This window comes from Schistosoma haematobium, chromosome ZW (genome assembly GCF_000699445.3).
Source record: "Schistosoma haematobium chromosome ZW, whole genome shotgun sequence".
In the NCBI taxonomy this organism is placed as follows: Eukaryota; Metazoa; Platyhelminthes; class Trematoda; order Strigeidida; family Schistosomatidae; genus Schistosoma; species Schistosoma haematobium.
In genome coordinates, this window is record NC_067195.1 from 78,124,761 (window position 1) to 78,152,440 (window position 27,680).

The window sequence follows — 27,680 nt, forward strand, 5'->3', positions numbered from 1 at the left end:
GCTGGTTGGCGGCCTTTGCTCCATTCGGAGTAAGTAAGTAACTAAATAAGTAGATAAATAACATTTGTAAATTTATAAAATTGACAGGTAAGTAAAGTATTACTTTATTTGGTTACTTATGCTTGTTAATCACAATGGAGTATAGGCCGCCGACCAACATTCTCCAACTCACTCTGTCCTGGGTCTTCCTTTCCAGTTCTGTCCGATTGTTGTTCATTTTTCTCATGTATGTCCCCATTTCTCGACGTAATGTGTTCTTTGGTCCTTCTCTTCTTCTTCGGCCTTGAGGGTTTCATGTGGCGGCTTGCCTTGTGACGCAGTTGGGTGCTTTCCTAAATCTGTGTTCTATCCACTTCCAGCACTTCTTCCTGATTTCTTCCTTCTTCCTTCATGGAATCTGTTTTTTTCTCTCCCACAGTAGGTTGTTGCTGCTATCGTTTGGCCAATAGATCACAATAATAAACATATTTTTTTGCGAACAGAAAAATTGTATTTCTGACGCTTTATAACCTAATGTAAGTCATTTCAAAGTAAATAATTGTGAATTCGGCTACATATTTACTCTGAAGAAGTGGATTACATCAAGTTACGAAATGTCAAAAATACAACTTTTCTACTCATTAGGATATAACAAAAAATATATATTTATTATTGTTAACTTTCTATCTAATACTCAATTTATTTGAAACTATCACATCCAACCTTGACATTGATGATACCCATAATTAATAAATCGATTAGAATTGTTTATTCTCATTTCTAAAATATTTCGCTAAAACTTGAGAATTCTTTTACAATAATCACTTATGCATATAATCTATTAAATATCACAAAGAAGTACATTCAAAGTATCTCTGTACTAATGTGATATGGCAACTCAAACTGATGTACGTACGTACGAAGTTTTACGTTGTTACTGACTGAATGACTGACTGTTTTCGATAAGATTTTTTGATGAATCTATTACTACAAGCAAACCATAATGTTCTATATACCTAACCCAATCCTAATGTGTTATTTTTTATGATTTGACAGTTCATACTATTAGCTCTTAGTACTTCATTTAATAACATAAATGATACTGAATATCCAGTTTCCAGTTTTATAAACCATCACATTTTATACGTCGGCGAGACTATAATTTATGGACGAGTCAATCAGGTATAAGATAGCAGGTCTCCGATTTTGGCACGAAATTCACCGATCCCTTTAGCTAAATAGAGTTTTGGCATTATAACTGATGTCAGTTCGTAATGAAAACCCTAAATTTAATTCCTCACACAGGTTTATAACCCCCATTTGATCCTAGTTATTAGGTGAACACTCTCAAAGTCACTTTGGCGTTGTCCAAAGAGCGTCCATCAATTATAGTCTCATTGATTTCTCTTTTAACTTAAATTATTTTCAAAGATTAACTGAGTTTCAAAATATACATCATTGAGTTCTAAATCACTTATCTAAACATATTTTAGTTTCAGTGATAGCTGAGGTTTTTAAGTTCAATTTTATGCTGGGATTTGTACGAACTAGATTGAGGAGTTCTACACAATGAAATAGTTATTCAGTGTTTTAATATTTAAAATTATTCTTTCAGCTAGTATAAGTATTTGGAGAAGATCAGCCTAATACGTTAGATTTTTTTCGTAAAGTAACATTTGTTCATTAAACATCTCCAAAAAATATTGAATCGATTTGCACTAAATAAGGACTTGACACACATGACATTGACCACCACCCAGTGATCAAACATTTGTGATTACATCTCAGTGTTATGACCTTGGATGCTGGTTTTTCTATCGCACGATTTATCTACCAATCCGAATACGACTTATACGAATCTTCACACTAGGTCAACCAATGACGTTCAACCGGTGTGGGCAGTTTAGCGTCCTTATTGGTCCTATGTCCTACGAGCCCTTCCACTTGAGTACAGAACACAATACCAGCTTCCTAATCAGAGCAGATCAGACCAGATCGTCTATTTCAGGCATACTTGGTTTATATATCAATCACACAGACCGCAACGTACCATAAAATAGGAAATAATATTTGTACACAAATAAACCCAAAAAGTGGCTGTGAATGTGGGAGGCAGTAGTTAATAAACTGAACATAACTTAAGAACCGTAAATCGTACAATAATAAATTATAGGTCAAAATAAAGCTTATCATAAAAGGAATATAAATATACATAGTGTAATTGTTGAGTAGTTATACAATAAGAATGTTTATAGAATATTAATCCATGAATAGTCCTCGGAAGTTACCTGTTATTTAATCTTCACCGGATATAACACTCAGTCCTACAGGAGGTCGGTCTCGGCCCGGATAGATCAGTGGTAACGTCCCTGATTGTGAAGCTGGGTGACACGGGATCGAATCCGCCAAGGAGCACCAGTTCCCTCAAGATTACAGGTACACCTTGCTGACGAGTGCCAAGTAGCACGAAACCCGGGTCCAGGGTTTCCTGTCGACTACCTCCAACCACCATCTAATCACAAATTGCTTCTTATTTAACGGCTTCAAAAGAAGTCAGTATTTCCAATTTCTTTAGATGTTGTTCTTAGAATTATCATATTGTCATCAGACAAGTTTACATATTTCTAGATTACGATTATATACATTTAGAAGTTATATTATATTTATTACTGATTAAATGCTAAAGAATATATTGTTGATTACATGTCCTTATGAAGATTTCTGGGTCACTTTACTATACCGGAACATTGGAATTATTTAAAATTCAGTTATTGAAATTACTCAAGTATAGTTTTCATATTTATTGTCATCCATCCAATAATTGGCACCAAATTGTTTTTAAAAACTATTTGTTCTGTTGGTTTACTTAGTCACAAAATATCTCTCTTTGTTCATATTCATAATATTATACATATGAATTAAAATTCACCCTATTGCAAAAGTTAGTGGCTATTTGAACACAGTAGCTAAGTAGCTAATACAATTGTATTTGAAGTAAATGGTATTGGATTCAAACACCGACTCTTGGATTCAAGTACATTCAGCTGATAAATTTAAGAAAGAAAGGGAATATACGTCTTGAATTTCTACTACTACATATCACCCATCTCTATTTAATATTATAATTACTTTATGATAAAACAAGGATAATTTTGTTACAATATATCATTAACTTCAATAGTTGAAATCATGAATCGATTGAAGCTAGACCAACATAGAAAACCTGGAACTACTGAACCGTCATTTCGTCCTATTGTAGGAATTCTCAATAGTGCTCATCCATGACCTGGCCTCACGGGATTCGAACCAAGAACCTATCAGTCTTAATTGTTCCAGTCCTTTCAGGTTATCCACGGTGGTCTAACTTCAATTGACTCATGATCTCAACTATTAAAATGACTACAATCTTCCACAAAACCCCTTGCTGATACATTATTAACTATTATTATTATTATTACTATTAACATTATTATTATTTATTACACAATATATATAATATAGTTTAAAACAGTTTGTATGTTTCTTCTTTTTATTCAACATGAGTTTATATTTATTACTAAGCAACGAATACTATTTAAATAAGGAAAAGTGAATAGTTCATGGTATGTTTTAAGTAAAATTCCTCCTTAAAAAACGGGTAATCTATTATCAAGTATGTTTATTCAGTCTATTGTTTCATTGTACTACGTTAATATAAGGAAAAAAAAACAAAAAAAAACAAAACAATTTAATAAAGACCATTCAGTTCATCTAATCGTCATGGAAAACATTCATAACTTGATAATCTTTCTTTTTAATTGTTGTTATTATTGTTAAAACCGAATGAATTGTTTGTGTAAATTATATTGTTTAACCATATGACATTAAATATAAGTGAAATTGAAGAATCTATGCATATATATACCTATATATGATTGAAGAAATTTCGTTTAGCTTAGTTCTTAGGTTTGTATAAGACTAGAAATGTGTAACCTGTAGCTCTTGTGAGATTACTGACGGTCTTAAGACCACACAATTGTAGGCATAGGATCAGCAACCCCATCCCGTAGAAAAAAACTTTGCTAAAATAAACAAAAACAAATGCGAGAGATGACCAGTGTAACAGTAGCCTCAACAGCAGTAGGTCTTAACATACACAAAGGAAAACGCAAGATTCTCCGATACAACACATCATGCACCAACCGAATCATACATGACGGGGAAGACTTGGAAGATGTAAAAACTCCTACATATCTGGCCAACATCATTGATGAACACAGTGGATGTGATGCAGATGTGAAGGCGCGGATCGGCAAAGCAAGAGCAGTAGATTAACAATTGAAGAACATCTGGAGCTCAAAACAATTGTCTGTCAACCAAAACCAAAGTAAGAATCTTCAAGACAGTTCTACTGTATGAGGCGAAAACCTGGAGAACTACGAAAGCCATTATCCAGAAGATACAAGTGTTTATTAACAATTGTCTACACAAAATACATCGGATCCGTTGACCAGACACTATCAGCAACAATATATTGCGTGAGAGAATAAACTAGATCTCAGTGGAGGAAGAAATTAGGAAGAAGTGCTGGATGTGGATAGGACACAGATTGAGGTAAGCACCCAACTGCGCCACAAGTCAAGTCCTAACTTGGAACCGTGAAAGGAAAAGAAATAGTGGAAGACCAATTAACAAATTGCATTGGGAATCGGAAGCAGACATGAAAAGAATGAATAGTAATTGAAAACAACTGGTGAGTATTTTCCAGGACAGAGTTCGATAGTGAATGCTTGTGGGTGGCCCGTGCTCATCCACGAGGGGTATCAGGCTTGAATAAGTAAGTAAGAAATGTAGCCTGTAGTTCATTTATTCTAGCTTGTATTTCGTAGTTACAAGATAAGTGATACTAATGCCGAAGATTAAAAAGGCGTATCATGTTTAAAGTACATTAGTAATATTGCCATGTATTGCTGACAAACAATCGGTTAATCATTATTGACATACTGTTTAATCTTCATCTCTGATAGGATTCCATCTAATCTCATCACTCTAGGTTTGATTGTTGGATAAATCTAGTTATGTGATGATAAACCCCCTCGCCAATTACTTTAAATCAATCAACATTTCATTTTGTTGGTATATAAAATAAATCTGCTGTATGTAGTTCGCTATTGTAACACACATGTACTTAATTTGTTGACCATGATTTTAATGGTTATTTTTACGTAACCTTTTGATCTATGTAATAAGTACATGAACTAAGGTTGTAGAAGTTTCACTTGGTAAAACTTAAAATATTATAATGTCTTATTCTTTCAAATTTCTCTCACTTGTACGAATAAACAAGTCCCATACGCGTCTCTAGTTTTTTAAGACATCTCTGAAAGCTTTAGGTATCCAGAGTTTTCTTATCTTCATTTAATTAGCAATAATTTGGATAATGAATCCGCTAACCAGAATCACGAGCCACTGCTCCTCTTTGTTATTCTCATCAACGATATTTGTGGCTTCACATAATCTTTTCGGTGTTGGAGAAGATTTTTGGCTCAGGTGGGTGATTTTGATGAAGTTTTATTCTCTTAGCTGGATGGTATGGTCGTGGAGCTTTCATCGTTATTCTGAACGACATCATCAGAACAAACTTCAGGTGTTGAAAGCTTTACGACCAAACCGCCCAGCTTAGAGAACAAAACTCCACCAAAATCTTCATGGTTGTCATAGCATTGGTTCACCACTGATGATTTGGTTAGATGTGAAGGGAAATTTGTCAAGCAACCAGTTAGTAGTGACTTTGATATGCTAGGCTACTTTATATTACGTTGGGATTGTGAATACATCTTTGGCTTGTAACTAAGTTATCTTGAAGAGAGAGAGAGAGAGAGAGAACTATCTATTTTCTGACTAATGGTCTGCTACATGGACAGTAATTGGTTGACATGACAAGTAAGAAGACGACTATAGTAAATACATCTATATTTTAAATCATTTTAATCCCAAAGAGAACATGACCAAATATATGAATAACTGACCTTAAACTCATAATCAATCACAAAAAAATAATGCAAGCTCAATATTAATTTACAATGATTTGATAAAAGATGTTAATGTCTTACTTCAATCAACCCACGAAATTGCGCCACCATCCACTGTTGTGAGCTGGTTCAACAGTCTAGAGGTTAAGTGCTCGTGCGCGAGATCGAATCCTACGAGCGGGATTGTGGATGTACACTGATGAGGAGTTCCATACCAGGACGAAACGTCTATACAATGCTATCAGGGTTCTTATAATGGTCTAGCTTTAATTGATTCATAAACTCAACTATTAAGTTTATTTCATCTACAACAATTAAAATGTTGAAATCATGATGATTAGTTTTACTAATGAAATATTCTTGCCTTTTTTTCTTGTTACTAAGGTTTCTTTTTTCAAAAAAGAAAAACATTTTGCTTTGTCTAAACAGCTTTAATTACATCAATTAAGGAATGTAGATCTATTTTTAGTTTGAATGTTTTTATTATTTGAGTGTTAAAATAAACGCGAATAAGTTAGCAATTAAAAGTATGTAATTGATCAGTTGATAAAAAGTACTTAAATAGTAACATAATCTCATAATGAACATCATGGGATAATATTAGCGCTGAATAATTGTTCTTTTCTACACATTGAGGAAAGCGCTGAACTGCGTCACAAGCCAAGCACCCATACGGAATCCTCAAGGACAAAAGAGAAGAGAAAGACTAAAGAACACATTACGTCGAGAAATGGAGACATACATGAGAAAAATGGACAACAATTGGATAATACCAGAAAGGAAAGCGTAGGACAGAGTGAGTTGGAGAATGCTGTTCAGCGGCCTATGCTGTATTGAGAGTAACAGGAGTAAGTAATCAGTAATGGGAATCCAAATTGTAATCCACATCCACGATACTATCATTGGGGATCAAGCCAATGTTAAGGATTGAATAATGGATTATTGGCCTAGTGGTTAAGCATTCGACTGCAAGACTGTGGAAGTACTGGGTTCTATCTTATAGGATTCATGGATATGAACTGTTGAGGAGTCTCACACTAGGATGAAATTTGATGTCTAGTGCTTCCTAGTTTTTAGTGATTGTTTAACTGAGATTCTTTCATGATGTTAATGGTAAAATTGACAAGTCTTTGTAGTAAGTAATGTAATGTTTTAATAAATCCTACTGAACAGATTAAGATTTATATGATGACAGTTGTTTTTTTGTTTGTATAAGAATGTAGAGTTTGTGGCTTCTATAAAAGTAATGCTAATATGTATTACACATTGTTCTTTAAGTTAAATGGTTTAATAGAAGTGCTTCATTATCATTTTGGACATTTTCAGCTTACACTTCATATAGATGATAATTTTCAGAAATAAGTTCATAAAAATCAAAGAAGTGTTTACTAGATTACATGATTCATTCATTTGAAAAGATGCAAATTGTTTTCATCTTTCTTCTTATTTATTCTTTTGTAATTACTATGCACCTAAATTTAACTGGAAAACAAAGAGGATTACAATGAAAACTATATAAAGGTAAATATTAGGATATGTTTTCATCATTTCCAGGTTTTCCATGATGGTCTAGCTTCAATTGACTCATGATTTCAACTATTGAAATTTCTAAAATCTCCACAAAACCCCTTCTGATAATAATCATCTACTCACTAGTGACTGACTTCAAGAGGTACTCCTGGAGTTCTAGTGACAAGCCGTTACCAGTGGAGTTCAACCAGGTCTGTTGTGAGATATCAACTCACTGAAGACAATGGTGTACGATGACGCAATTTTGTGGATTGGTTGAAGTTAGACATTAACACCATTGGATGCCGGCCGGCCCAGTGGTCTAGTGGTTAAGCGCTCGCGCGCGAGACTGATAGGTCCTGGGTTCGAATCTCACGGGGTGTGGTGGGATCGTGGATGCGCACTGTCGAGGATTCCCATACTAGGACAAAACGGCCGGATGTTCGGTACTTCCAGATTTTCTATGGTGGTCTAGCTTTAATTGACTCATGAATTCAACCATTAAAGACGATTATTTGTTTTAATTAAGTGAACGATTTTTTGTTGAATGCTACCGACAAGGTGTTTCTATACCAGGATCCACATGACTTGTTTATAACCTAGACGTTAACTTATAAATGCGGTCAAGATTCAAAATCACCTGTTAGTCATGAATATACTCTCATGGGCTCAAATGGAAGCCCTCTAAATGTGATACTGAATGGTTTAGATTTAATTTATTTTGAAGTCTGTGTTTACAATATACACCATCCTTGTGAAAAAGCATAGGCCTGTTCCTACCATTTGGATATTTCAATAAATTATCTGTTTTCTTGTTTGTTTTAACACATCAATATGCCTATTAATCGCATAACTTATTGAAGTGCGTTTATGAAAAGTTTATGACATTTCGCCCAATCAAAAACATGGTGATTGCTGGCAATATACATAAAAAAATTGTACATTATTTAGATGTCGATTCTTGAACTTCTGTCATCGAACTGGAGATCACTCAATATTTATCGTCAAGATCGACCAAGAAATAAGGAAAGGAAACTTATTGAGATACTTTGTGTTGAGAATTCTATATTGTACTAAAATATAATATTGAATAAAGCCACGAATAATAATAGTTAGATGAGTCATATATTTCCTTATCCTTATTATTATTTATTATTGATCGTTGTTGGATTGTGTCGGCTTGTTGCCGGTATTTTGGTGTGGAAATATATTTACGATGTGGTCTGTCTAATCACATGTTCTTGATCTGAGTTGTGTTGAAGTCCTGTAGAATAGACACTAGGAGGGAATCTATTGTAGATATTCATCTAAGATAAATTAACGTCCCATACATGTAAACGAAGTAAAACTGAGCGTTATAACAATAATGTAGATTCTTCATTCTAGTCTTTAAAAACGTAATAGAGGGATGTATTAAGTTGAGATGATATTCAATTAAATAAACAAAACAAAACGTTATATTAATTTCATTTGTAAGCGATTTTTAATATAATTAGGAAAATACAAGTTCTTGTTTTGTTTTATAAAACACTAGTCATTCCAAGAGTTGAAACATTCAAAAACAAATTTTCTCTTTAAACAGATTAGTTTCTAACAGTCAAAACACTTTAGGGATCAGTTCAACTGGCGTTCAGTCACACTTTGGTTTCCCACGATCTCCACTCGACCTGAATGGCAAGTTAATGTAAGTCTTCCAACTCTTCACGAGATTGGAAAAGCTATAGGAAATCTGAAGCGAGGGAGAACATCAGGCCCTGACAGGTTTACCCCTGAGAGGTTTTTTTAGGGTGGCGGTCCAGTGTTAGCAGCGACATTGACTGAGGTGAGGTCTTAGGTAGAATCTAAAAATCACCATTGTATACTTTTGAAATTAGCTTTCAGTCAATAATTATTTCATTTTATAAATAACTACTGTCATTAATGAGAGACTTTCTCTTTCCAATTCATTTGCAAACTTTATCATTTAAATCAATTTACTGATTTGTAGGTTTGATAACCAAGATTTGACTTGATCATTTCGAATAAATTGAGGATTGGATAGATTGTTGTAAATAAAATATTTGTAAATTAGATTTTCTGACGTTTCGTAACTCGGTGTAGGCTACTTCTTCAGAGTAAATAAGTGACCAAATCAAAATTATTCTAAATTCAAATAGTTCAAAGGAACAAAGCAAGAATATTAAGTATGATCGATAAAAAGGCAAGTCTGAACAAATCAATGTCGTATCATGTTTTTCCGATTACAAAGAAAGGAGAGTAGCTGAAACGTTCCACATAATGTTTAATCCTACTACTCTTAATAGAGAAGTATGCCTTACTATACATCCTAATTAGACTATCTATCCTAGCCACCTAGTCTGTTATTATTCACAATTCACACAATTGTCGTACATACAAATTAAAGTCTATCCTTTCTCACCATGGTGGTCACACATTTTTCATCCCCGACCTTGCACACATACACACACACAAATTTACATACATGTTGCTTATAACCCACCTTGAACGAAGTGACATGACATTGACTTGTTCAGACTTGTTTTTTTAATGATCACAGATAATATTCATGCTTTCGTCCTCTGTACTATTTGAACTCGGATTAATTATGATTTGGTTCTTTGTTCTCTGGAGAAGTGACGTATACTGAGTCACGAAACTTCAAAAAATCTAATTTTTCTACTCATTATGATATGACAAACATATTAATTCATTTACAACTTAAAGATTGTTCGAAGGAAAACAGTTGACAACAATTCTTCATCAGGAATTGTTTTTCTTAAACGATTGTATTTGACATTTCAAATGAACATTTGTATCTTAAAAATTTTGTCAATCAATGATACCTTGATAATATTATTTTTTTATCAGTATAGGGTTGTGAAGATGATTAAGTTTTTGATTAAGATCTAGAACTGGAAGCACTGGACGGCCGTTTCGTATTATTGTTGAACTCCTCAGCAGTGATTATCCACGGTGTCGCTCGCGGGATTTGAACTCAGAGCCTCCAGTCTTGCGCGCGAACACTTAAATTCCGGACCACTGAGTCGGAATCCAACGGTGTTAATGTCTAACCTCAACCAATTCATGAAATTGCTCGACCATCTTCCACTGTATTGAGGTAAATACTTGTCTCCACCCGACATGGATCAGCTCCACTGGTCACGGCTTCTCACTAGAACTCCATGAGTCCCCTCACGAAGCTAGTCATTAGTGAGCACATGCTAATTACTAGTATAGGAGTTGTGGAGATTATCAAGTTTTTGATTGAGATCATGAACTGATTGATGTTAGACCACCATTGATACCTGGAAGCAATGGACGGCCGTTGAGGTTAGACATTAACACCGTTGGATACCGACTCACCGGTCTGGAGGTCAAGTGTTCGCGCGCAAGACTGAGGGCTTTGGGTTCGAATCTCGCAAACAGAATCGTGGATTCGCACTACGGAGTAGTCCCACAGTAGGGCGAAACGGTCATCTAGTGTTTCCAGGTTTTCAATGATGATCTCATTTTGACTGGTTCATAATTTTTCATAAAAACGTTCCGACAATTATCTTGTTTATTATGTATTATTCTTCATGAATAAAGATTTCTAAATGTCCTATGATATAGACTAGTTTTTTTGTATATGAAGTTGATGAACAAACTATTGTTTGTTAGTAAGAGGCATGTTTAATTAAAATGAATTATAAATTAGCTTTATCTGGCAAATTATGAGTTTAATAGCCTTTATTTATCAACAAAATGCTTTTAGGATCTAATTGTTAAAAATTTATTAAAATCAAGGTTTGTTATGTTGAGAACGTTAGATCCCCAGACCTCACTTGGAAAGGATCCTAATTCTGTAATTTTATTCTGAAAATTTGAATGTTATATTTTCGCGCCAAGAGACACTTAGCTGACCAACAGCTTACATTTCCCACTCTCAACTCCCTGACTGTAATTGGTTGACGGAATTTTTTAGTATGCTATTTTGTGGCTCTCCCAAGGGCGTTCTTATCATTGTATAAATAAGTTTGATTTGTGTGCTTAGTGACCTCGTATTTTCTGGGTGCTTGTAGAATACATTCTGTACGCCTCATCAAAACTTCTTGATCTATTTAGTAGAGCTGGGGACAACGGATAACAATAGTCTATCGTATCACTGTATCTTTGACTTTCGTTCCGTTTACCGAGTAAGGTGAACTCGTAATAGCATTCAGGCATATTATATTAAGTCAATTATAGTAACACTATAAATATTGATGTGCTCAATATTTTCAAAAATTGTTAAACATTATTAATTATATTTTTTAGGTTGAATATCTCTTCACTGACAAAACTGGTACATTAACAGAAAATTCAATGCAATTTCGTCGATTAGCTACATCTATGGGTGTTTTTCACTTTGAAAATAACGGTTTATTTCGTTATACAGATTCACCCTCGAGTATATATGGTACTGATATAGAAGCTTTTAGAAGTCCAGTTAATCAAGAGAATCAAGAAGAATTAGATGAATTATCAGAAGCTGTACATTTAAAAACAATAACTGACTCCTCTAGTCAATCACCTACAGTAAATAGTGTACAAACATTATTACTTTTACTTTCATTATGTCATACTGTACGAGTTGAAAGAAATATACCAATGGATTTATTTTCAAAGAAAGAATTCAATAATTTAGATAATGATAAAACACCACGTCGTAGTAGTAGTGCACTGAGACGAGCATCAGCAGCGCATGCAGCAAGTATAGCATTTCGTGCATCTAGAAGAGGACGTAAAGTGAAGACACAAGATTATGAATATCAAGTATGTAGGTTTTATAATATTTTTTTAAAAGTAGATTTATGAATATAAAAACCTGATAACCTTTAACTCTGAGAAAGTAGTTTGTTTTTTTTAAATTCCGATAAGTTTTATCAGGGGTCAGAGTGATAACATTCTTGTTAACAACATAGAAATTGTGTTTGTTTAATGTAAGAGATCTTAAATCAATATACATTAATTTCATTAAAGTATACAGTTATAATTTTATATTGGGTCAATTATTTGAATCACCACATTCCTAGTTAGATGGATTGAAATGAGTTAACTTTACAAATGATAGAAAACTACATTCATTCGGTTGTAGTCATTTAACACAATCATTGATTTCTTATGAATATCTTTTATTATTCATTTCTACTTCATAATCGTAATCAATGGTTGGAGACTCTTAGTGACCATGGCTCAGAATCGATCACAATGGCGTCGATGTATACACTCTCTATTTTCCCTTAAACTAAGAGATTAAAATCGTTTCATATCTTTCCCTATTGCAATCTTTCTTTTATATATTATCACCTCTGAATTAACTACTTTTGTCAATCCGGTGTCCATCTTATTGTGTTAATGATGTATGGCAACTTGGACCGATGCATATATGTGCCTGGTCGTACGTTGTAGCTGACTGACTGACTGACTTCATAATTATATGTCTTAAATAAAATTTTATGGAAGTCAAACAATCATTAAAATTTTGATCAATATGGGGATTTGTGGAGATTGTAGTATTTTCAAAATTAAATTCTTGAGTCGATCTATGCTAGACTATTATTGAAAACTTGAAAGTACTGGATAGACGATTCGTTTTATTATTGGGCACCTCAGTAGTATGTGGTCACGATCTCGAACGCGGGACTCTAACTTAAAACCTTTGGTTTCACACACAAATACTCAACATCTCAATCACTGAGCAGGTATTCAAATAGTGTTAATATCTAACTTCAACTGATCCATAATCTTGCTCAACCCTTCATCCATTGTCTAATGTGGATAACTATCTTACACTCGACATGGATTGGACTCCACTGGTCATGGTTTCTCACCAGAACTCCATCTATATTTATCAAGTACATGAGTTAACAAAGATGGATAGAACTTCGAACTTCAATTGTATTCATTCGTATTTATAATTTTTCGAGAAATATGAGTTCACAGGATGGATAGAAGAGATTGAATTATAAAATGATCCGAATTTTTTAAATATCTCAAGGTAGTTGTTTAATGATCAAGATATTAGAGAATAGTTTGAGGATGAAAGTAATTTATAGATCAGAAATATGGAAGATAATTATCCACTCGACAGACATGAAGGAAAATTGAAACCATTAAGATTATGATAATAATAGAATAGTAATGGTTAGAAGATAATAATAACGGATTAGGGTTTCTAAAGTACAAAGACCAAGCATGACCGAAATATACTGGAAGGATTTTTTGCGTGCAGGTTTCAGGCTTGAATTTGGTGGATCATCAACGCCTTAACATGTGAATGAGTTTTTGATTCGACTTCCCTTAGCTGCCTATTTATTTAATACATTATCAGACTTTTTAATTGTATATCATTTATTGATTAATTCTTTATTATGAAATTGACTAATTTTCTAGAGAACAATAATATACTGCCATATGTCATATGTTACTTATTTACTTCCTTACGCCTGTTACTCACAAGGTAGTATAGGCCGCCAAACAGCATTCTCCAACTCACTCTGTCCTACTCCTTCCTTTGCAGTTCTATCCAATTGTTTTTCATTCTTATTATGTCTGTCTCCATTTCTCAAAGTAATTTGTTCTTTGGTCTTACTCTTCTCCTCTGTCCTTGAGGATTCCAAGTGAGGGCTTGCCCTGTGACGCACTTGGGTGCTTTCTTCAGTGTGTATCCTGTCCACTTCCAGCACTTCTTCCTAATTTCTTTCTCCATTGAAATCTGGTTTGTTCACTCCCACAGTAGGTTGTTGCTGATAGTGTTTAACCAACGGATCCATAGTATTTTGCGTAGGCAACTATTACCTAGAAGTGTTGGTTAGACTACATTAAAATTTAAGTATTTACTAAAGAGTAAATCATATAAACAAATAGTTTGTAAATTCTCATTCTCACTAGTAATTTATTCAATACCACCACCACCAACAACAAAAGATGGTCGTTTAATATGGTTTCTTTACGTGTTAATTCAAAACAATTAGCTTATGTTCTATGAAGGAAATCATAAGTATTTATGTCCTATAATGTTAACATTTTTAACTACAAAAGAATATATTAACTATGATTTCTGAGATGGTGGAGAAGATTTGTAGCTCAGGTGAATGATTTTGGTGGAGTTTTGTCCTCTAAACTGGATGGTTATGGAGAAAATATAGTTGTTCTCGAGTGGAAGCCTGCCTTTTGGCAAAATTCTCCCATTTTCGAACAACGACCAAACCATCCAGCTCAGAGAACAAAACTCCACCAAAAACTATGATTCCTATTATATAAATGAATATCAATTGAACATTTTATTAAAGCTATAGTGAAATAAACACTTTTGAGTTGATATTAAAGTAATTTGATTAGTTTATTTTTGTGTTTGGTTGCTTAAATCTTCTCATTAATGTTTAAAATTGCGGATTGCCTCGTTACTGTTTGAATTAAGGAGCTCTTTGTGGGTGACATAATGAAGCTTGAAGCAAATATCCTTGAGTTTGAGTCCTGGAGAGTGGGCATCAACTCTAGAATACAAGTCTCAAATAATATGAAATGCTTGTCTTTGATTTCCACTACTAGCCATTATCATCCATCTTTGCTTATATTCATTTCATTCGCTTGTAACAGATATTTGAAATTGACCATATTGAGAATGTAAAACCGTTATACACATTGATTAAATGAAATAACTGCTGAAATAATATTATAGATTATTTAAAGTTAAGAATGATGACAACTATCTTGGTATTAAAAGATTACTTAGTATATTTTAAGTCATGAGTTCTTAAGTTCCATTGGCTTATGATTGACATAGCTGTTTAATATGAATAAGGTTTAAACTTGTACACAGAACAGTTTAACTATCTATATCTTTCTAATAGTTCTCATTATATAAATGTATTTCCATGATGTAAACCATGTAAACCAAACTCTACAGAAATCTTTCTTTTTTCTAATTCATAGAATATACATATATCATAAATCACTGATAAAGAGAATAATTGGTACAATCAATAAGGTATACTACATTCAATATAGGTTAGATATACTCAAATTTAAGTGACTCTTTATTGAAATCATACTACTTAATTTAACTTGATTAGTACTAAATTACGAATTATATTAAATCAATCAAAGCGATTTGGGTCAATAATCATAATGAAATAGAATACATCACCGTATATAATAGGTAAAATTACAAGTTGATAGTAAGAAGACAGATGTACTGATAGTAGGTAAGAATAATAAAATACGATAACAAAAGTCTTGTCAATAGTTCAACATTGTGGTTGATAATATATTCAAGAATACGTTCTCTGTTTCTGTGATAACATGAGAAACGACAGAGTTTAAACTTCGTACATAACTATCGCCCATAATTTGAAGACAATGTGCTCTGTCGACAAGTACTGACATTTTATATCAGTTTTAAGAAATAACTGACCAATTATAACGAACTTTAAACTAGTCATTTATTTGATATCATGAACTGATTCATGTTAGACCACCACTGGAAACCTGGAAGCACTGGACGGCCGTTTCGTCCTATTGTGGGACTTCTCAGCAGTGCGCATCCACGATCCCGCCCCCCGGCGAGATTCGAACCCAGGGCCTCCGGTCTCGCGCGCGAACGCTTAACCTACTGGATCACTTCCAGGTTTTCAATGGTGGTCTAACATCAATCAGTTCATGATCTCAATCAAAAACTTAACAATCACCACAACCCCTAAACTGATAACTAGTCATTTAATTGGACGAAACGGAATGAAAAATATTGGAAAATTGTCCGGTCGTTTAATGATATTCAAACATTGGGAATAGAAGGTCAAACATGAGTAAATAAACTTAGAATAATCATCATAAAACATTAAAACCATTACTCAATAAGAAGTGTATAAATAATTAGATAGTGAATAATACAAACGGAAAGAGGCAGAATAGTACAAACAAATGTCGGATATTCACTTGGTATTGCTTTTTACTTGAATCCTCCCGTTGATGTTTGACACTACAATTGATCAGTCTCATATTGGCATATGTGTATCTTGTGCATCTTGCTTCAATATAGCCTTAAGTCATAAGCTTTTTATCTGATATGAAAATAATACTAGCGCAATGATACATTCCATTTCATTATGATTATTGACTCAAATAGCTTTGATTAGTTTAACATAATTCGTATGAATATTCATGTATATTAAAGTAAAGCCTGATGATCATCTAAGTGAACACAATAGTGTTCGATTACATGTCTTGTTGTTCTATATTTTATACATCAAAACAAAGAAGAAAACAAAACGAAAACAAACAAAAAAATAAAAAAAATAATAATAAACATTCATTAGTAAGTAAAAACTGTTGTCAACATTTGAAAAGTTAGTAACATCATTGACATATTAAATGGTTAATAAACTACAAAACAATAAACTAATACAAATGATAAATATTTACATTGTAAAATGTTCTCTTTGTTATTATATTAAATATTGTAAACAATTCATTTGAATTATAATAGTGATCTATCTAGAGTTCTAATGAGAAGCAGTAATTAATGGAGTTCAATCGGTTCTGTTGTGAGATATTAACTCACTGCAAGTTGTTGCTTCAAGACTGGTCTGCGTCAACACCTGAACTAAGGATAGAGAGTGAAGTAGTCAGACGCGTTGACAACTTCAGTTATCTTAAAAGTCTGATCAGCCCTAATGAATTGGTGTCTGACGAAATCTCAGCACGGATTCGAATAGCTCGTTTGGCTTTTGCCAACTTGCGTCACCTATGGCGAAGGCGAAATATCCGCCTATCAATAAAAGGACGAGTATACTGCGCGGCAATCCGTTCTGTTTTAATTTACGGCAGCGAAACATGGCCATTAAGAGTAGAAGATACTCGTAAGCTACTAGTATTTGACCACAGATCCCTTAGAAATATTGCTGGCGACTGCTGGGATCACCGGGTGAGTAATAGTGAATTTAGACGCAGGGTATTAAGGAATGATGGTAAATCAGTTGATGAGGTTGTGAATCCTCATCAACTGAGATGGTTGGGCCACGTGTTACGTATGCCTGAACACCGATTACCACAACGTGCAATGCTAACGGGTGTTAGAGATGGTTGGAAGAGAACTAGGGGCAGCCAAACCAAAACGTGGCATCAGTGCTTGAAGTCACTAACCTCTAGTCTGAGCCATGTTGGTAGATGAAGACTACTTGGTTGGGGTCCGCGTGACTTTCGTAACCAATGGTTGGAGACTCTTTGTGACATGGCTCAGAATCGATCACAATGGCGTAGGTGTATACACTCTCTGTCTTCCCTTAAACTAAGAGATTAAAATCGCCTCATATCTTTCTTTCTACGAAGTTATTCTTTCTTCCTGTACTATATCCTTATATGCAATCTTTCGTTTGTGTATTACCACCTCTGAAGTAACTACTTCTATGAATTTGGTGTTCATCTTGTTGTGTTGATGAGGTATGGCAACTTGGACCGATGCATATATGTTCCTGGTCGTAATTTGTAGCTGACTGACTGACTAACTCACTGATGACAATGATGAATATGCGACTCAATTTCGTGGATTAGTAGGAGTTAGACATTAACACCATTGGATGCCGGCCGACTCAGTGGTCTAATGGTTAAGCGTTCGCGTGTGAGACTGATAGGTCCTGGGTTCGAATCTCGGGAGGCGGGAACGTGGATACGTACTTCTGAAGAGTCCCGTGCTAAGACGGAACGGCTATCCAGTGCTTTCAGGTTTCCCATGGTGGTCTAGCTTCAATTAACTCATGAATTCAACAATTAAATGACTTTAATATCTACGAAATCCCTCTCTGATTATAATTTTCAATTTGTAGCAATTTAAAATGCTTATACTCACTATCATGAACAATTTTAACTGCATTTTTTCTTTACAAAGAAAGGTGTATATATCTCGAATGGTTGAATCTATGAGTTAATCCAACCTAGATCATCAATGAAAACCTGGAAGCACTGAACGGATGTCTTGTTCTAGTATCGGACTCAACATCAGTGCAAATCTACGATCCCACGTGAGGGATTCGAACTCAAAACTTTCGGTTTCAAACGCTAACGCTTAATCTCTCAACCACTGAACAATCATTCAATAGTGTTAATGTTTAACTTCAATGGATCCATATATTTCTGTAAAATCTCAGATCGTTTTAGATCTCAGAGCAGAATTAAAGTAACTGATTCAATAATAATAATAGTAAGGATAGTATTTGAAAGCTTGTTTGCAATTTTCAATCTCATTTATGTTTATGGAATGAAAATGTTTCAACTATTCAAAATCTAATTTTTTTCTTCTTAAATATTCATTCTAATCAATTCTAGATTATCAATACGGTATATGAAACATAGATGAAGTATTCATTCATTATATGATAGGCTATTATTCTTTAAAGAAATGAGTTACCTTGAATTGTTAAAAATCTAAAATCTGATATCCTACCCATTGTAAGATTACATATATATATTACTATTTTATTATTATAAATAAGAAACGGCGGCAATTTGGAAGACTCTCCTGGTATCCCACATTGTACGAGCATTTCATGTACCTAAATAAATGGTTGTTCTGGTTATCAGAAAGGGCATCAGGCTCGTGACTTCCGAAGATATTCGGTTTTCACCATGAGGTGTCATAACTCTTCTAAATGAAGACCTTCTGTGTCCCAGGGCAGAATATAAGTGGTTTGAATAATTTTTTCTGGTTAGCGTTTTCCTACCGAGTTAGTTTTCTACGGGATAGAGTCGCTAACCCTATGCTCAACCCTCCTCCTTTACCCGGGCTTGGGACCGGCAATAGCCACAGAGGGACTCCAGGCAGATTTTGTTACTGTAGAAGAAACATCATTGAAATGAAAAGATACAGTTTAAAGTATATATGTACTTTTTAACTCGATTATATTTAAAACTGTCCTCTCTTTTTCTTATTGTAACCATACCGTTTAATATAATAATGAAAGTCAAGAATTTTAGAAGTATCACATTTTCTTTTTGTTTTTCAAATGATTAGTTGAAAAATAACAAAGTATATCAGTTTGAAAATGATTAAACTACTGAAAACATAAAGAATCTGATAAATCAAACTACATAGATCATTACATCCTGTTATGATTGTAACTATTTATATTTATTTATTTTAAAACATAGATATTGGTACAAGGAGGCACCAAATACATATGTGCCACACAAATCTCATTTGATATGTGTGAGGGCTGTGATACTGCCCGGGTGCCCAAACCGAAGCAGGTAGTTTTCTTAGGGGGCCACTCCCTGAGCCTTCAAACTGAAGGTCTGATCCACAAGGCAGTGGAGCATCATAAGGAGATGCAGTCCGATGGAAGCCGGTGATCAACAATTGGTTCATACGCCATTTGTTCACGCAGGATACTAGAGCCAATGTGCACCATTGGTTTGGAATCCGGTTAAAGCACTGGACATTCGCTTTTCATCCTCTCGATTTCGTAAACAGCACCCGTAGTGCGAGAAGGTAGTGAGTAGAACTTCACTGGCAGAGGCTGTATACGCGTTGCTATGTGAGAGCATTTGGAGAGGGAGAGCTGACTCACCCCACTCTCGGCCGTACCAGGGCATTTGGGGGCATGAATGTAACTAATGATTAACAATCTATGTCCCATTGTGTTTTACGGCAATATCTGAATTCAATGTTTGTTTCCACTAAATAATTCATCCAGTTTTATGGTTTTGTTAGTTGACAAAAGTAAATTAATATATCCGGATTCCTAAATATATCAAAATTTTAGTCTTCATCATTTGTACATACTTGCACATTTATAGTTGTAATCAAAATACTTTATATTTTGTAATGAATTTTCTCATTACAAATCACTATTCACATTAACAGTTGCTGATACATTAGTAAAGTTTAGACATGTCTGATATAATGGTATATATAAATTACGGTATATTATTTTCCTAATTTAAATCAAGAACTGGTCTGAGCTAGACAAATAGTGAAAACCAGGAAGTATTGTATAGCTGTTTCGTCCCCTAATAGGATTCCTCAGCAATACCCATCCATGGCAACACCTGGGATTAAATTACATGACTTTCTGAGTCAATTATGTAAATTTAAACTACTGAGTTACTATTCAGTGGTTTATATTTCTTATTTCATTCTATTTACTATATTGCGAAACCACCATTTAAAGCTTCTTCAACCTCAATATGGTTGGAGACCATTAATTATAGTTTCTTACTAGAATGTCCATAAAATGTTTGCTGTTTTGAATTTATTCTCTGTAACTGTTATTGGATTAACATTTTTTGTGCGTTATTTTTTTTAATGGAATCAATGAAATCGCCAAAAGCTAATTATATTTCTTGATACTACTTGTTGTGACTTTATGTCCGGCTTTTTATCATGTGATCTATTCATCAATCAAAATACGACTTTTACAATCTTAGCACTGTGCCAAACCAGTGACGTTCGGCCGGTATGAGCAGCCTAGCGTCCTTATTGGTCCTATGTCCGCCTAGCTTGTCCACTTGAGTTCAGAACAACAATACCAGCTTCCACTATGCGAATCGAATCGAATAATTTATTTCAGACATACTGGGTTTACATATCAACCAGACAGACCGCAACGCACCATAAAATATGAAATAATATTTGCACACAATAAAGCCGAAAAGCGGCTGTGAACATGGGAGTCAGTAGTCAATAAACTGAGCATGCAGGTACATCCAGCTGACGAGTCCCAAATAGGACGAAACGCGCGTCCTGGATTCCACTACTAGCCACTATCCATGTTTGCTTAAAAAGCTTGTGACTTAAGGCTATATTGAGGCAATCCGCACAGGATGCATATATGCCAACATGAAACTGATCAATTGCAATCCTAAATAACAATTGGAAGATACAAGTAAAACAACACTAAGGGAATTTAGTAGGAGACGTACTATTTAGTTCATTTTCGTTCTGTATACTGATATCATTCAATAAAGAGGTTGTGCAAATTTCTTTAAAATATAAAAATCCGAACTCTTGTTACAGAAATATCGGAATCATTATTTGAGTGACAGATTCCTTATGATTGTTCAACTTAAGTAGAGTTTACAAATTATGAATGATTTCAACCAGTTGACCATTATGAGGCGATAACTGAATGTCCTGAGTTATTTAAGTTTGAAAATGTAAACTAGTGATTTTTTCTGTTCAAAAGTTTAAAGATACCTCTTTCTTACTTCTTGAACTGAAGATCTTGAATGAGATCACATGTGTAGCCTTGCTAACATATATTAGAATAGACGACAAATAGGGTAGATTTTTCAATGTTCCTAAATTATCGATTGTCATCTAGATAAGACCAATCTGATACTTAATTGTTCAGGTCTAAATTTCATGTGTTTTCTCATAGTGATATCATATTCATTTAATGAGTTAAGTAGTAATTATAATCTTCATAGAAAAGATTACTGATCAGTTCATTTCAAGTTGATATTGAGAATTCAATTACAAATTTTGGTTTACTAATCCAGATCAAATAATTGATCTCTTTCTAGTTACCTTATTAACTACCATAAGACAATATTAAATATTTATACGAATTTATATGGTTTATAAGAAGAAATTGAAATCATTAACATAATCTCTTTGGTATCATTTTAAACACAAACTGTCCAGTTCGATACAATGTAAATATTCATAAAAGTTATGAATAATGTTTTAACAAACAAAATCATCCATTGATTGATTTTGATCATAGGTGTCTTCGAAACATTGCTCGTATATCCTGGGACCACTGAGTTACTAATGCAGTTGTTAGGAAACGGGTACTAGGTAAGGATGGCAAATCGATTGATGAAGTAGTGAAAATTCATCATTTGAGATGGCTTGGACACGTGTTACGTATGCCCAACCACCGACTGCCCCAACGTGCGATGTTCAGTGGTATAGAAGTAGGTTGGAGGAAAGCTAGGCACCACCAGAACAAAATATGGCACAAATCCATAAAGTCATTGACAAGTGGATTGAGTCATGTTAGTAGGTGTAGACTACCGGGTTGAGGACCGCAAGATGATAGCAACTGATGGTTAGAGACCTTGAATGACATGACTCAAAATCGTTTACAATGGTGCATGTGTATCCACTCTTTGTGTTCACCCGAATTTGAATCTTATGAATTCTTCATGTCCCTTCTTTTTTCTCTTTCCCAATTTATTTCATTGGATTATACTCCTTGAATAGCATCTTCAAACTGTAATGTTTTCTATTAGTGCTTATACTCATACTACCTCTACCACTATGGGATTTGAATGGACAAGTGCATCTCTGTGCTAATATGGTGTGGCAACTCGAACTGATGTAAGTACATACGAAGTTCTACTTTGTTACTGACTGACTGGTTACATGAAGTTTATTTTTGCTCTGAACTGTTGTGACTAGTTTTAACAAAAAAATTATCAGTTTTCTAAGAGTAATACATTAATATGATTTATAAATATCCGATTGATTGAATCAATTGTACTAATAAGTAGGGACTATAAAGAAACAGATTAAACGAAAGTTGTACTGAGAATGCTCTGGTACGACCGAGGGTAGGGAGTGTCCACTCTCCTACTCAAAATGCTCTCACATGATCTCGCGTATACGGCCACTGCCAGGGAAGCGATACTCATCGCCTTCTCGTGGCGGGGATGTTGTCTACGAAATTAAGAGGAAGAAAAGCGAATGTCCAGGTTGTTGGATATGGAGGATCTACTTAGGAGAGTTGGAAAACCCTAATTCCAAACCAATGGTGTACATGGGCTCCAGGATCCTGAGAAAACAAATGGCTAATTATTCTGCTGTCGATCACCGACTACCATGAGACTTCATCTCTTAACGTCGCTTCACTGACTTTTGGATCAGACCTCAAGAAGTGGCCTCCTTAGTAAACCACCTGCCTCAGTTTAGGTACCCAGGCAATATTCCAGCCCTCACAAAAATTGAGTGACGAAGTGTGGCGCATATGTATTTGGTGCCTTCTTGTGCCAATGTTTATGTGTTTAAATAAATCAGTAGTTTCAGTAAACAAAGTAAATTTCGGATTAATTTATAACTGATCTAACACCCTGTATATATAAATATGTCAAACTAATGCAAATATTATTGTACAGCTGTGTAAATGATGACTTCAAAAGAAAAACCCATCATTGTACAGTTTAATTGTTTCAATTGACAACGCGATAGGTATCATAAGTTTTATCTGTTGTTATGTACAGTTTTTTTCTTCATATATTTAAAATACCGTCTTTTATTTCTTATTTACTTTGTTTTATACACTGTAATCTTTCTGTTTTTAGTTATATGTCTTTCATAGTCAAAGTTAAAATTGCAATCTTCTAAGTCCTTACTTATTCCACAGGTTGAAGTCATGAGTCGATTGAAGCTAGACCACTATGGAAAACCTGGAAGCACTGGACAGCTGGCCGTCTCGTCCTAGTATGGGACTCCTCAGCAGCGCGCATCCACGATCCCGCACCACGCGGGGCTCGAACCCAGGACCTAATGGCTTCGCGCGCGAGCACTTAACCACTAGACCACTGAGCAGGCTGGCATCCAACGGTGTTAATGTCTAACTTCAACCAATCCACGAAGTTGCGCCACTGTACACCATTGTCTTCAGTGAGTTACTATCTCACAACAGACCTGGTTGAACTCCACTGGTAACGGCTTCTCACTAGAACTTCAGGAGTTTTTCTTGCAGTCACTAGTGAGCAAATGATTATTATCAGAATGGGTTTTATGGAGAGTTTTAGAAATTTCACAGGTTGAAATCATGAGTCGATTGAAGCTAGACCACCATGGAAAACCTGGAAAACCTTACTTATTTCTTGATAAAGTTTCTTTATAAAAAGGGTTATTAAAGTTTTTCAACGTGTATGTATGTTTAAACTTGGATTTTCATACTCTACTATTGATATGAAGTGATTTTATTAAATCTAAAACAAAAATGTGATTGATTAGAGCTTCTATACAATTTTTTTTAGACTGATAAGTCCCTGGTTCGAATTTTGCGAGGCCATTTCGTGAATATGCGATGCTGAGGAGTCCAATAATAGGACGAAACGGCTGTCCAGTGTTTCCAGGTTTCCCATGATAATTTAGCTTCAATTGACTCATAATCTCAACTATTGAAATTACTACAATCTCCACAAAACCACCTACTGATACTAATTTCTTAGAAGTTTGAAAATTTATTATTACTTATTACTGAGATACTCTTCACTATAAGAGGCTTAAGCATGTTCCCGACAATTGTTTTTCTTATAGGATCGATAAACTATGGTTGCCAATGGAATCCAAGTCATCTAACAGTTCCCATTTGAGACACTTTAGTTGGATATTTCTATATCTCATTGTCAATTCGCTATCTACTGAACTAATGAGTCCAGATAGTCAGTGACTTATTTGAGCTTGCATAAATATGACTAAGTAAAAACGGCAAGACTATAATTTATGGACGACCTTTGAACGAAGCTTAGATGACCTTGAAAAATATTAGCCAATTAGAGGACACTTAGCATAGAGTAAAAATAAATTGCACAAAACCATAGACTTAAAGTGGATACACTTCTTTTACATGGTTTAAAAACTTGTCAAGGTTAGAAAGAGGTTCGAAGGTTCTAAAATCATAATACATACATAAGAGGAAGTCAACCATATGACTCCATAATAATCAGCCTCTGGAGACATGATAATGTCGCATAAACTCAGCCTTGACCACATAACTTCAGTGTTGTTAGTTTGTACTCCGTAGTTGGGTTCACAAAATGGCGCTTGTGAATAATGACATGGTACACATAAGCAAGTCTATGTAGGCACCTGTACGCTCTACAATTATCTGTTTATATTGTAGTGCCCGGTTGTACATATCTCCGTATAATCGGTATTACCGTTGTTGCCTGTCAGTTTCTAATCCGTTGGAAGTGTCGTATATTTCAAGGACCTGTAGGGTATATTTACGGAAGTGCTACTTACCCAGTCTTTTTTAACACTACTTCCTCTATTGAATTTTCGTTTTCTGACTACTGTCTCATCATTGATTCTCCAAACTCCTCCCAAACGACTTGTCTAAGCTTGTCATTTTTATTGCACATATATCTCGACAATACTCGTACCATTGAACTGCTGAATCTTTGGTAACACCTGCAAAGGTTGCAGCCAATGTCACTGGTACTTTTATGATCCAATTCGCAACAATTATCATGATTTAGCATAGTCTCAATCTGGATCGAGGTAAAAAAATGAGTTCCTGTTCTAGAAGACTTCTTCCTTCAATATAAATAACACTGAAATACAACATTACGGCAGTTTACATATGGTACAGCAGTCATTTGATTACCGCAATCATAAATAAATGAAATCCTTAGTAATTTCATATATTGTAGCCTCTTAATTATCATGTCTTCTCTAAAATCCTCTGTAAACCGGTTGTACGTGAGTATTAGATACTGAAATTGGCACCATGACCTTAAAATCCTTTAAACGTTTATAATTAGCTCACCCATAAATTATAATCTTGCCCAGAATACTTCGAATTTAATTTTTTAATATTAATAATATATATTACACAGATTTTAAAAAAAATATTTCTTACATATAATAATTATTGTTAGGACTTGTGAACCTGTGTGCCCTGTATATTGGATAACGCAACGATACCGCCAATCAGAGAGCAGCGAATTATCAGTCGAACCAGTGACGCATAAAACACGTGCAAGCAGCCTAGAGTCCTGATTGGTCTCGCTTCTTGTCTAGCCCAGCCGCTTAAGTTCAGAAGACCAACCTCACCCTCTGCAATATGAATCATGTATTTCAAACATTCTCGGTTTATATATCAATCAAGTAGACCACATCGTACCATAAAATAACATTTGTACAAGAATTAGTCAAATGTGGGTGTGAATGAGGGAGATAGTAATTAACAGACAGGGGATAATTCATGAATGGTAAATCGTATAATAATAGTTCATAGGTCAAAACAAAACTCATAATAAGAGGGACATGAATATGAACAGTTTAGTTGCATAACAATTACACGATAAAAATATACTCATAGTATTGGTCCATAAATGGATCCCAAAAGTTACCATTTATTATTCTTATCAAGATATAACAATTATCAATATGAAATTATATACTGATCATTAAATCATTTTCAGTAGGAAAGTTTTATTCATCACTAAAAAATGTACTTAAAAATAAATTATTTAATTATATCAGAAAGGGTTTGGTGGCGATTGTAATAATTTCAATAGTTGAGATCATGAATCAGTTGAAGTTACTACAATCTCCACAAAACCCCTTTCTGATATTAATCAACATATGCTCACTAGTGACTGGCTTCAAGAGGTATATCATGGAGTTCTAGTGAGAAACAGTGATCAGTCGAGTTCATTCGGGTCTATTGTGAGATAGTAATTTACTGAAGACAATGATGGATGTGTCGCTCAATTTCGTGAATTAGTTGAAGTTAGACATTAACACCGTTGGATGCCTTAATAGTGGTCTGATGGTTAAGCACTCGCGTGCGAGACTGATAGGTCCTGGGTTCGAATTCCGTGAGCAGAATCAGCCATCTAGTGCTTCCAAGTTTTCCATGGTGATCTAGCTTCAATTGACTCATGATTTCAACTATTTAATTATAGTAAGTAAAACGTTTCGTTTGATTAAACCTTTTTCCTTTGATTTCAAAAAAAGTTTTAAATTATAATAAAACATATAAATAATTTGATATCAGATGGGTTTTTTGTGGATATTGTAGTAATTTCAGTGGTTAAGATCATGAGACAGTTGAAGTTAGACATTAACACCGTTGGATACCGGCCGACTCAGTGGTCTAGTGGTTAAGTGCTTGCGCGCGAAACCCGTAGGTCCTGGGTTCGAATCTCACAAGGGGCAAGGTCGCGGATGCGGACTGCTGCAGAGTCCCACAGTAGGACGAAACGGCCGTCCAATGCTTCCGGGTTTCCCATGCAAGTCTGGCTTCAACTGACTCATGATCTTAACCATTGAAATGTAAATAACTATTGTTACTAAGATTGGTTTGACTTTTATCTTATTTTTAAAAAAAAACAGAAAAAATTCTTTTTTTCATTTCCTCATCTTAACTAGACTAAATTTTAATGCACGTTTGGGTGTGAGTGTGAGTGTGCCTG

General features: G+C 34.5%; 1 protein-coding gene across 1 annotated transcript in view; it reads left to right on the forward strand.

The window, feature by feature from the left end:
* The window catches only part of ATP11B (putative phospholipid-transporting ATPase IF), a gene marked incomplete at both ends in the record, with an annotated part of 112,910 nt that overhangs the window by 14,795 nt on the left and 70,435 nt on the right, over positions 1 to 27,680 (forward strand). Inside the window, one exon of the mRNA XM_012939109.3 lies at positions 11,796 to 12,293. Within this exon, the coding sequence (XP_012794563.3) occupies positions 11,796 to 12,293 (498 nt within the window). The remainder of the gene's footprint in view (positions 1 to 11,795; positions 12,294 to 27,680) is intronic.